Source organism: Belonocnema kinseyi, chromosome 6 (assembly GCF_010883055.1).
Source record: "Belonocnema kinseyi isolate 2016_QV_RU_SX_M_011 chromosome 6, B_treatae_v1, whole genome shotgun sequence".
NCBI lineage: Eukaryota > Metazoa > Arthropoda > Insecta > Hymenoptera > Cynipidae > Belonocnema > Belonocnema kinseyi.
The window spans coordinates 60,392,910-60,403,929 of NC_046662.1; the positions used below are offsets into that span (position 1 = coordinate 60,392,910).

General features: G+C 22.4%; 1 protein-coding gene across 3 annotated transcripts in view; it reads left to right on the plus strand.

Moving 5' to 3' along the window:
* Positions 1–11,020, plus strand: part of LOC117174990 (dynactin subunit 1) — an 86,641-nt gene that overhangs the window by 25,722 nt on the left and 49,899 nt on the right. For all 3 annotated transcript variants that reach the window (XM_033364474.1, XM_033364475.1, XM_033364477.1), the window contains 2 exons: positions 5,170–5,307; positions 5,381–5,518. In XM_033364474.1, coding sequence (XP_033220365.1) covers positions 5,170–5,307; positions 5,381–5,518 — 276 coding nt within the window. The remainder of the gene's footprint in view (positions 1–5,169; positions 5,308–5,380; positions 5,519–11,020) is intronic.

Consider the following 11,020-nt stretch of genomic DNA (forward strand, 5'->3'; position numbering starts at 1 on the left):
TTATTATTTGATTTTAAAAAAGTTCTAATAATTTTTAATTCTAAAATATAAATTTCTCTGAATTTTAAATGATCCAATTTCAACAATTTTAATGTGGTATTAAAAAAGAATGAAATAAATAAAATCTTAGACCTAAATTTTTCAATTTTGAGAGCTTCTGTTTAAAAAATTTTTAATTTCAAACACACTGTTAATTTTAAATTAGCTAATTTTAAATGATTTTATCAAGAAATGATACAAGTTAAATACCTTTTTTTCATTAGAAATATTGCATTTTTTCTAAAGTTTACCTAATTTAAAATATTTCAACATTTTTTAACAAAATATGTGAATTCTGAACTAAATAGCTGAATTAAAAAAAGAATACAGTTTTCAATCAAAAGGATGAATTTTCAAGTAAGAATCTTAATTTTATTTAAAAAAAAAACAACGAAATTTCAACCAAATACATGGATTTTTAGTTTAAAAAATCGATTTTTAGACCTTTTTTAGATTTTGAATTTTTAACAAAAAAATCACTTTCATAAAATTGCTGAATTTTCTATGAAGTAGATTAATTTCTATTCAATTAATTGAATTTGTTATCTCTGGATTATAAATTTTACAATTCAACTCATTTATAATAAAAGTATCCAAGTTTCAAAATTGTCGTCTTAAATTTAAAAAATTTGAGAGTTTCGTTTTAAAAAAGTTTCAATTTTAGAGACTTTTAATTTATAATAATGTTATTAAATTATTATTAAAATAAAATTTATATAATCTAATATTGAACGCCATTAATAAGTAATGATACAAGTTAAATTCAAAATCAAAAGCGTCCTTTCTTCAAAAGTTTACCTAATCCAAAATAGTTTAAATTGAAACGTTTTCAGTTCCAAATCGTTCAATTTTTTTCGATTTAAAACGCCTTCAGTTTGAAATAATTATTGTTTAAAAAATGTTTAAAACACATTATTTAAGAAAGTTGATAGATTTCTTTTAAACACTGTGGGTTTCGCAAATGTTTTGCAAATGGTTTTCAAAATTTTCAGAACCAGGAGAAATCCAGAATATTTACCGGGAGACCTAGGGGAAAGCCGGGAGATGAAAATGATAAAAATAGTGGCCACTCTGTGGATAGATTTTGATTATTTGGATCATTTTCGCTCTTCTTTGCATATGAAATTCTATACCTTTCTGGGTTAATTAGGTGTTATAGTCTGAATTCTATAATTTCATTTCAAACATGCCTGGTGTCATTCTTCCATCAATTTCGACTTGATTCATCGATTGGGTTGTTCAGCGTGTCCTATAGAACTAATAGAGAGTTTTAATTACTCAGCTTTTTGGTGTCTGCTACTACGACTAATCTGTACTCTAACAAAAAACTTAAGGTATTCGGTGTACATACAACAGGAATCTTTCAGTTTTTCTCCTTATTTTATTTTCAGGAGACGTATATTTGTTAACGAAGTTTTTAAGTTCCTTAATGTATTTTATATTTGTATTTTATATTTCCAAGGGGGAAACAACTCCTAAGAAACCGGTAAAAAAAAATAATTTCCAGCAAAACAGTTAAATTTTCAACCGAAAAAAGTGCTTTCACAAAATTGTTGAATTTGCTACAAAATAGATTAATTTTTAATCATATAAGTGAATTTTCAACAAAGTAGTTTAACTCTCAACCAACTAGTTAAATTAAAATAAAAAATACATCAATTTTTAGTTAAAAAAAGGATTTTTTAAACAACAACAAAAAAACAAATTCTTAAGAATATAGTTTAATTTCCAGCTACACCATTTTGAACTAACGTTGTGGCAGAAAAATAAATTTTCATCCAAATAGTTTAACTTTCAACCACGTAGTTGAATTTTCAACAAAATATATGAATTACCAACAAATAAAAAGATTAATTTTCAATCGAATACTTGAATTTTCTATCAAATAAATTGAATTTTTAATCCAAAGAGGCTAATTTTTATACAAAACAGTGGAACTCCCAACCAAAAACATGAATTTTTAATGCAAAAAGATGAGTTTTTAACAAAATACATGAATTATAACAAAAATTAATTGTCAACCGAACAGTTGAATTTTCTACTAAAGTAAACATTGTATTTTTAATCCAAACAGACTAATTTTCAACGAAACAAATGAATTTCTAACCAAAAATATGAATTTTTAATCAAGAAGAATAATTTTGTGTTGAAAAAAATTAAATTTCAAACAAAATCCATGAATTATCAACAACAATATTAATTTTCAACAGAATAGTTTAATTTTCTACCAAAGTAATTAAATATTAAATCCAAACAGATTAATTTTCAACAAAAGAGTGTAATTTCCAACAAAAAACATGAATTGTTAACTAAGAAGAAGAATTTCGTACCGAGAAAGATGATTTTTTTTACAAAATACATGAATTGTTAACTAAGAAGAAGAATTTCGTACCGAGAAAGATGAATTTTTTTACAAAATACATGAATTTTTAACCAATCAGTTTAATTTTCAAGACAGCTGTTTAATTTTGTATCCAAACAGACTAATTTTGAACAAAAGAGTCGAATCTTTAACTAAAAAATATAAATTTTTAACCAGAAACGGATCAATTAAAAAATAAAATTAAATGATTAAATTATTAATTTTAATAAAATTTTAATTGTTTCATTATAAATTTAATTAAATTAATTTATTCACTTTAACAAATTAAACAAATAGAAATTTAATTAAAAATAAAGAAATTAAATTGAAATGGATCAATTACAAAAATTAATTTTTACAACAAAACAAAACATTTCTACTAAATAGTTGAATTTTGTACTTAAATATGTTAATTTTCATTCAAAACTGAATTTTCAAGCAAGAAAATGTATTTTATACCCAAAAATACCAGTTTTTAACCATTTTTTGCCAGCAAGCATCTCAATCTTCTAAAAAAAATGCAACACTATTGTTGAATTTTTGAATTTGAAAAATTTTCACCGGAAACGAAATTGTTCAATTTTCAGTTACATAAATTTACTTTACAGCAAAAAAAAATTCTAGAATGTGCTTTAATTTTTAATCAAACCATTTTGAACTGAAGTCAATAATCTAGTACCAGAAAAATAATTTTTTAATAAAGTGGTTTAATTCTTGGATTTTTAATCCAAACAGACTAATTTTTAAAGAAAAAGATGTTTTTTGACCAAAAACATGCATTTTTAACCAAGAAGAAAATTTTTCTGTCGAAAAAGATGAAATTTCAAACAAAATACATGAATTTTCAACCAAATAGTTGAATTTTCAACCCATTAAGATGAATTTAAAAAAAATACATGAATTATCAACAACAAAATTAATTTTCAACAGAATAATTGAATTTCCTACCAAAATAATTGAATTTTTAATCCAAACAGACTAATTTTCAACAAAAGAGTGTAATTTCCAACAAAAAACATGAATTGTTAACTATGAAGAAGAATTTCGTACCGAAAAAGATGAATTTTTTTACAAAATACATGAAATTTTAACCAATCAGTTTAATTTTCAAGAAAGCTAAAGAAATTAAAATTTAATTACAAATAAAGAAATTAAATTAAAATGGTTCAATTGAAAAAATTAATTTTTAGAAGAAACAAAACATTTCTACTAAATAGTTAAGTTTTGTACTAAAATATGTCAATTTTCGTTCAAAACTATGAATTTTCAAGCAAGAAAATGTATTTTATACCAAAAAATACAAATTTTTAAAAATTATTTTTCAAGCATGTATCTCAATTTTCTAAAAAAAAATTCAACGCTATATTTGAATCTTTGACTTAGACAGATAAATTTTCACTAGTAACGAAATAGTTCAATTTTCAGTTACGTAAATTTATTTTCAAGCAAAAAAAAAACTAATTTTCAAGAATTTAATTTAATTTTTCAATCAAACCATTTTGAACAGGAGTCAAGAATATAGTACCAAAGAAATGAATTCTTACGAAAGTGGTTTAACTTTCAACCCAAAAGTAGAATTTTCAAATGAAAATGGAACAAATTAAATTTTAAGTTGAAAAAATTAATTTTCTGTTAAAAAAATTCATGTTTTAACTTTGGATTGAAGTTTTGTACATTATTTTTAACTTTTATATATTTTTAAATATATTCACGATTTGATATTGACAAAGTTTCAAATTTAACGATTTTTAGTTGAAGATTTAGAAAAATGGGTCTTTTAAAATTGAGAAATATTATACGATACATTTAGCATTTGTTGTTTAAAATGAAGTGTTCAAAATTACACAATAATTCAAATTAAAGCATTCAACATTGTATACTTCCAAATTTCATAAAATTTCACAACATTTTGTTAATCCGAATTTAGATTTTCTTAAATTTTATTTGCTAAAGGTTGCTTCCTGTTGTTTCATTTTTGAATATTTGAATTAAATTTTTTTTAATAATAAAATTAAAATTAAACTGTTGATTCCTCCGAATCCGAAATCTACTTAAATTTAATAATCACGAATTTTTCCTTCGAAGAATTTCCATTAGATCAAATGCTATTTATTCAGATCTTAAAGTTTCGATAACACTGATACGTCTCATTTTCAGGGCTGAAAGTATGAAGAAAATTGCATTTTAAATATTATAACAATTTTTTAATATCGAAATTCCAAAGTAAAATTAGAACCTTTTTTATACTTCACATTAAAGAATATTGTTTATTTCAATATCTAAAATTTGAATGTATAAATCTAATGAATTAAACCAATTTTTACATAATTAAACTTAATTAATATAATTTTAAAATACATTATAAAAAGCAAGTAATAAATATAATTCTCAGCCCTGTGAATTTTGTATATAATTTGTTGTGATACTCAAATAAGTCTTTGATTAGGATTGTGCTCAACAGAAACTACTTCCTAAAAAATGCATAAAAATCTTAAATTTGAAAATGAAACTTATTTTAAATAATTCAGAAAATTGCACAGTTCTAATCAGATTTTAATTGTATTTTCCATGAAAGTTCGATTAGTGCTCTACTGATTTTCACTAAAGCTGAACTAAACTAGACTCGAGTTATTCGGACAAAAGTGACGGATTTGCAGTTATAGTTAGCAGTAGATCTAATCTGCACCGACACATTTTAACCACTAGATTGACGTGATAAAAAAAAATACAATTGCACAAAATCTTACAATAAATATTTTGAAATATAGACCGGGTTCGTGGAAACCCTGAAACCACAATTTGTTCCTGGACAGTCGATCGCCGGTACAACAACAATTTCAAGCAACATCGAAGAAAAACTTTCGCACCTACAAATTCTACAAGAAAATGATAACTTGAAGTCACAGGTATTATATTTTTTTATTTATCAAATTAATTATATTTGACAGTGTTTATTAAAATAAATTTGGTTATCCTTAGGTACGAGATTTAACCGAAAAGGTGGATCTGTTGAGAGTAAAACGAATGCAAGACAAGGAGAGGATGAAAGAATTTGAGAAAACAAAGTTGCAATTAGAACAGCTTATTGAATTCAAAAGTAAAGTTATGGAAAGCCAAGTGAGTTTATCAATTTTCTTCTCCCGTTTCAGACATTTGTGGAAAAACTGCAAATCAGAGAAAATTCAGGCATTTTGAAACAAAAGCAGAGGCATTTTTTTTTCTTTAAGTCACTTTTTATTAAATTAAAATATCATTTTAGTCACTTTTTTAAAAATAAATTAACTTGTAAGTTAAAAAATCGAGGTCAACGTATGTTTCTGAATTTTCTTGAATTGTTTGGAAACCATGTTTGCCTATTTTAAATTTTTTTGGGTATTCAGGGTGTCCAATGATCTTGAAAACCTTGAAATCTGCTTGAATTTCTCACGAGAACTTAAAATTTAAATTTTTCTTTTGCTTTTAAAACAGTTTTTGAGGGGTTTGACCACTCGGTTTTTGAGTACACACCAGATTTCAAAAGGTTAAAGTATAATTCTAAAGATTTCAAAATATTCTAAAACTTTTATAATATTTAAAAGGATTTTGAGCATTTCAAAAAGAGTTCATGGATATCAAAGGCTCAAAAAGGATTCAAGGATTTCGAAAAGGCGTGTAGACAAGATTTCAAATAATTCAAATATTTTCATGATTTTAAATCAATACAAAAGATTTTAGAAAGATTTTACAAACATTTCAAAGAATTCATAACGATTTCAGAAGTTTTTAAGAATGTCAAGGATTTCAAAATGGATTATCACACCAGATTATAAAGATTGAAAACGAACACAAAAGATTTCACCAACAAAGATTGAAGAAAAATTTCACAAATATTAAAAAATATTCTTCAAAGATTTCAAGGATTTTAAAGAGTTTACTAAAATTTTAAAAGATTTCAAATATTTCAAAAATTTTACCCAAATTTTAGAAGATTTCAAATTTTTAGTGATTTCAAATCATTACAAAAGATTTCACAAAAATTTAAAAGATTTCGTAAAAATTCAAACATTTCAAATGGATTAAAAATTTTTTTTTTAATTTAAAAATTTCAGAACATTTCAAAGATTTACAACGATTTTAAATTGTGTCAGAAGATTTCAGAAAATTCACAAACATTTCAAATATTTTAATGATTTTAAATGAATACAAAAAATATCAGGAAGATTTTACAAATATTTCAAAACTGTCTTTAAAATAACATAGAAATGTCAAAAGATTCCATGAATTTGAAAAAGGATACAGTACACCAGATTTCAAAACAATTCAAAGGTTTTAAATAATTTCAAACTTTTTAGAATATTTTAAAAGATTTCAGGAATTTCAAAATTGTCAATAAGAGTATATTATTTAAAATATTAAGCTAAATATAATAAAAATTTTTAAAATAAAATTAATTTAATTTTAATTTATTTTTTATTTTTAAAAAAATTAGTTAACTGACTTAACTTTTTTAAAAATTAGTAATTTCATACCCATAATTAAGTTTATAAAATATAAATTAAAGTTTAAAATTACCCTTATCATTGACCTGCAAAATGGTCATTTTCCTTCTTAAATATTGGCTTTAAAACCAAAACTTTGTTATTTTAAAACATTTTTTAATCTAAAAAAAAAATTATTTATAGATTGAACACATAGTACGCAAAAATACAAAACATTTCCAAGATTTTAAACGAGGTTACATTTTTTTTAGATTTTGAAAATATTTTACAAAAGTTTAAAATATTTCAGTGATTTCAAATAAATTCAAAAAATGTAAGAAAGATTTGTATTATTTTAAAGAATTTATAAGGATTTTAAAGATTTCACCAACAAAGATTAAAGATGAATTCACAAAAATTTCAAATATTTTCAAAAATTTCGCAAAGATTTCAAAGATTTTACCAAAATTTAAAAGATTTCAAATATTTTAATTATTTTACCAACATTTTTAAAGATTTCGCAAAAATTTTTAATATTTTAATGATTTCTAATTAATACAATTTATTTCACAAATATTTTAAAGATTTCATGAAAATTTTATGAAGATATCAACTTGAAAGAAGTAAAAAAATTTGATAGATGTTAAACGATTTCAAATTGATTTAAAAGATTTTAAAAGATTTCACAAATATTTCAAAAATTTTACAAAATTCAATCATTTCAAAAATATTTTAAAACTTTCAGGAGATTTCAAGGATTTTAAATATTTAAGAAATTATAAGATTTTGGAACTTTTCGAGGATTTGCAACAATTTTAAATTTGGTTAGAAGATTTAAAAATTTCACAAACATTTTAAACATTTGAATGTTTTTAAATGAGTACAAAAGATTTCACAAATATTTCGAAGATTTCATGAAAATCTGATAAAGATATCAACTTGAAAGATTTCAGAAAATTTAAAAGATATTTAACGATTTCAAATTTATTTAGAAGATTTCAAAATATTTTAAATATTTTCTGTATTTTAGCAACATTTTTAAAGATTACGCAAATATTTCAAATATTTTAATGATTTCAAATTGATAAAAAATATTTCAAAAAGATTTCAAAGGTTTTCAAAAATATTTCAGAAATGTTACAAAATTCAAAGATTTCAAAAAGATTTAAAATTTTAAAAAATTATAAGATTTCAGAACATTTTAAATATTTGCAACGATTTTAAATTCGGTTAGAAGATTTCAAAAGATTTATATTTTTATGATTATATATATTATATATATTATTGTATATTATTATATATTATAATATTTTAATAATTATAAATGTATACAAAAGATATCAGAAAGATATCACAAAATTGCATAGAAATGTCAAAAGAATACAAGAATTTAAAAAAGGATACAGCATACCAGATTTCAAAGATTTGAAAACATTTCACAGGTTTTAAATAATTTTAAAATTTTTAGAATATTTAAAAATATTTCAATGATTTCAAACGGACACAAAATATTTCAAAAATATTTTTTTAAATCCGTAAGGATTTCCAAAGATTTCAAGAATTTTTTTTTTACCAATTACCAAAACATTTCCAAGATTTTAAACGAGTTTACTTTTTTTTGTAGAAATTTTCAAAATATTTCACAACAGTTTAAAATATTCCAGTTATTTCAAATAAATACAAAAGATGTAAGAAAGATTTTTATAATTATTTTAAAGAATTGTTAAGGATTTCAAAAGATTTCAAGACTGAAAGTTTTTAAAAGATATCAAAGGTTTCAGAACATTTCAAAGATTTTAATTAATTTCAAAAGGTTTCAAAAAATTTGAGAAGTTCTTAAGAGATTTCAATGAATTCAAACTAACACAACAGTTTTCGCAAACAAAGATTACAAAAATATTTCACAAATATTTCAAATATTTTGAAAAATTTCAAAGATTTTACCATTTTTTTTAAAGATTTCACAAATATTTTAGATACTTTAAAAGATTTTAAAAAATTCACAAAAATTTAAACAATTTCAAGGATTTCAAAGACTTTACAAGGATTTAAGAATATTCCCAAAGATTTCACAAAGTCGACTTATGTTCGCAAAAAATTAAGAATTTTGTTTATTTATGATTCTGCTTTCTTTAGAAATTATTGGCCATTAAGCAATGAAATATTTCATCTTTTACATGTACTTCTAAAATTTTACCTACAAGGCTTGAGAGTATGTTTAAAGATGGCAAGGGGTTTTAGACATTTTTGAGGATTACAATGATTCTAAGAGATTTTTATAATGTTTTAATGGATTTCTAAGAATTTATTTACAAAAATTTAGGAATTTCGTGAGATTTTAGAGCTTTTTAAATATTTTAAGGTATTGCCAAACATTCTAAAGAATTTAAAAGATTGTGGGATATTTTAGAAGATTCAAACGAATGTTTTATTTATTTCAATAATTCGAAAGGATTTACATTTTTGAAAGATTAACAGTATTTTTAAAATTTCCAAGGAATTTTAAAGAGCTTTACAATGCTTTCAGAGATTTAAAAAAATGTCAAAAGATTCGAAATATTTAAGAGTGTTTAAAAATATTCCACGAGTTTTTTGTACAATTTCGGACGGTGTCATGTATTTCAAGGAATTTTTAAAGCTCTCAAGTTACTTTTATAGATTTTCGAGTATTTCAGAAAATCTCATCATATTTTATGAAAAATTTTTAGAATTCATAATACTTTAGTGAATTTCAAAGAATTTGTTCACAAGAATTGAAGGGTTTTGTAAGATTTCTATGTTTTAACAGATTTTAGGATATATCGAAAGACTCCAAGAAATCTTCTTTTTATTTCAAAAATTTTAAGGGATTTTAAACACCTTGAAAGATTTCTAGTTATTTTAAAAAATTTCATCTAATTTTCAAAAGCTTGCAAAAATGTATAGTGATTACAATTTTTTTAAGGTTTTGAAATATTTTTGGTCATTTTAAAAGATGCCAAGGAGTTTTCATTTGATTTCAATAATTTAAAGGGATTTTGAATGATTTGAAATATTATAGGGTATATTAAAATACTCCAAATATCTTCAATAAATTAAAAAATTTAGGGATTTCTCCAGATTTAAAAGATTGTAAAGTGTTTAACAAAATTTTCAGTCGAAATTTCCGAAAATTTCAATGATACTGTGATATTTTAAAAGCTTCCAAGGTATTTTAATGGATTTTCCAGGATTTCAGAAAATTTCAAATTTCTAGAATTTTCACGGGATTTTATAATATTTTAATGAATTTCAAAGAATTTATTCAAAAGAATTGAGAGGTTTCATGGATTTTCAAATATTTCACGATATTAACCAATATTTGGAAGAATTTGATAGATTTTGTGATATTCTAAAAGATTCCAAGAAATTTTGCATGGGTTTTAGTAATTAGAAGGAATTTGAAGTTTAAGAAAAATAAAGATATTTTTAAAACTTTCCAGAAATTTAAAGAGTTTTAAGATGTTTCAAGGGATTTAAAAAAATGTCAAATTATTTGAAATATTATAGGTTATTTTAAAATATTCCAATGCATTTGTAAGATATTTCAAAATAATAATAATAATAATTTTAAAATAATGAAAGGAATTTTCAAGAGCTTTAGAAAGTTTCAAGGTATTTCAAAATATGTTAAATAGTTTTGAAATATTTTAGGTCATTTTGACAGAGTCCAAGAAATTTTTTTATTGATTTTAATCATTTGAAGAAATTTTAAAGGATTTGAAGATTTTAAGGTATTTTTTTAAATTTCAAGGATTTGTGAAGGAGTTGCAAAGGGTTTCAAAAGATTTTTAACTATTTGAAATATTTTATTTAAAATATTTCGAAGGAATTTTCAAGAAATTTCTAAGGATTTGAATGACTAAGGTATTTAGAAAAGTTTTCATGGGGTTTTAAAGAATTTTCTACATTTTTGGAAGATATAAGGTATGCGTTTTTGGGATATTTAAAAAAAATCAATTGGATTTCGTTAGATTTCCTAGAATTTCAATTATTATAAGAGATTTTAAAAGCTTCAAGATATTTTAATAAATTTTCCAGATTTCAGAAATTTATAGTTAAAATTTTATAGTTCATTCATAAAACTAAAGTAAAAGTCTAAGTAATTAATTTGAAAAGAAAAAATTTAATATTTTAATTACTG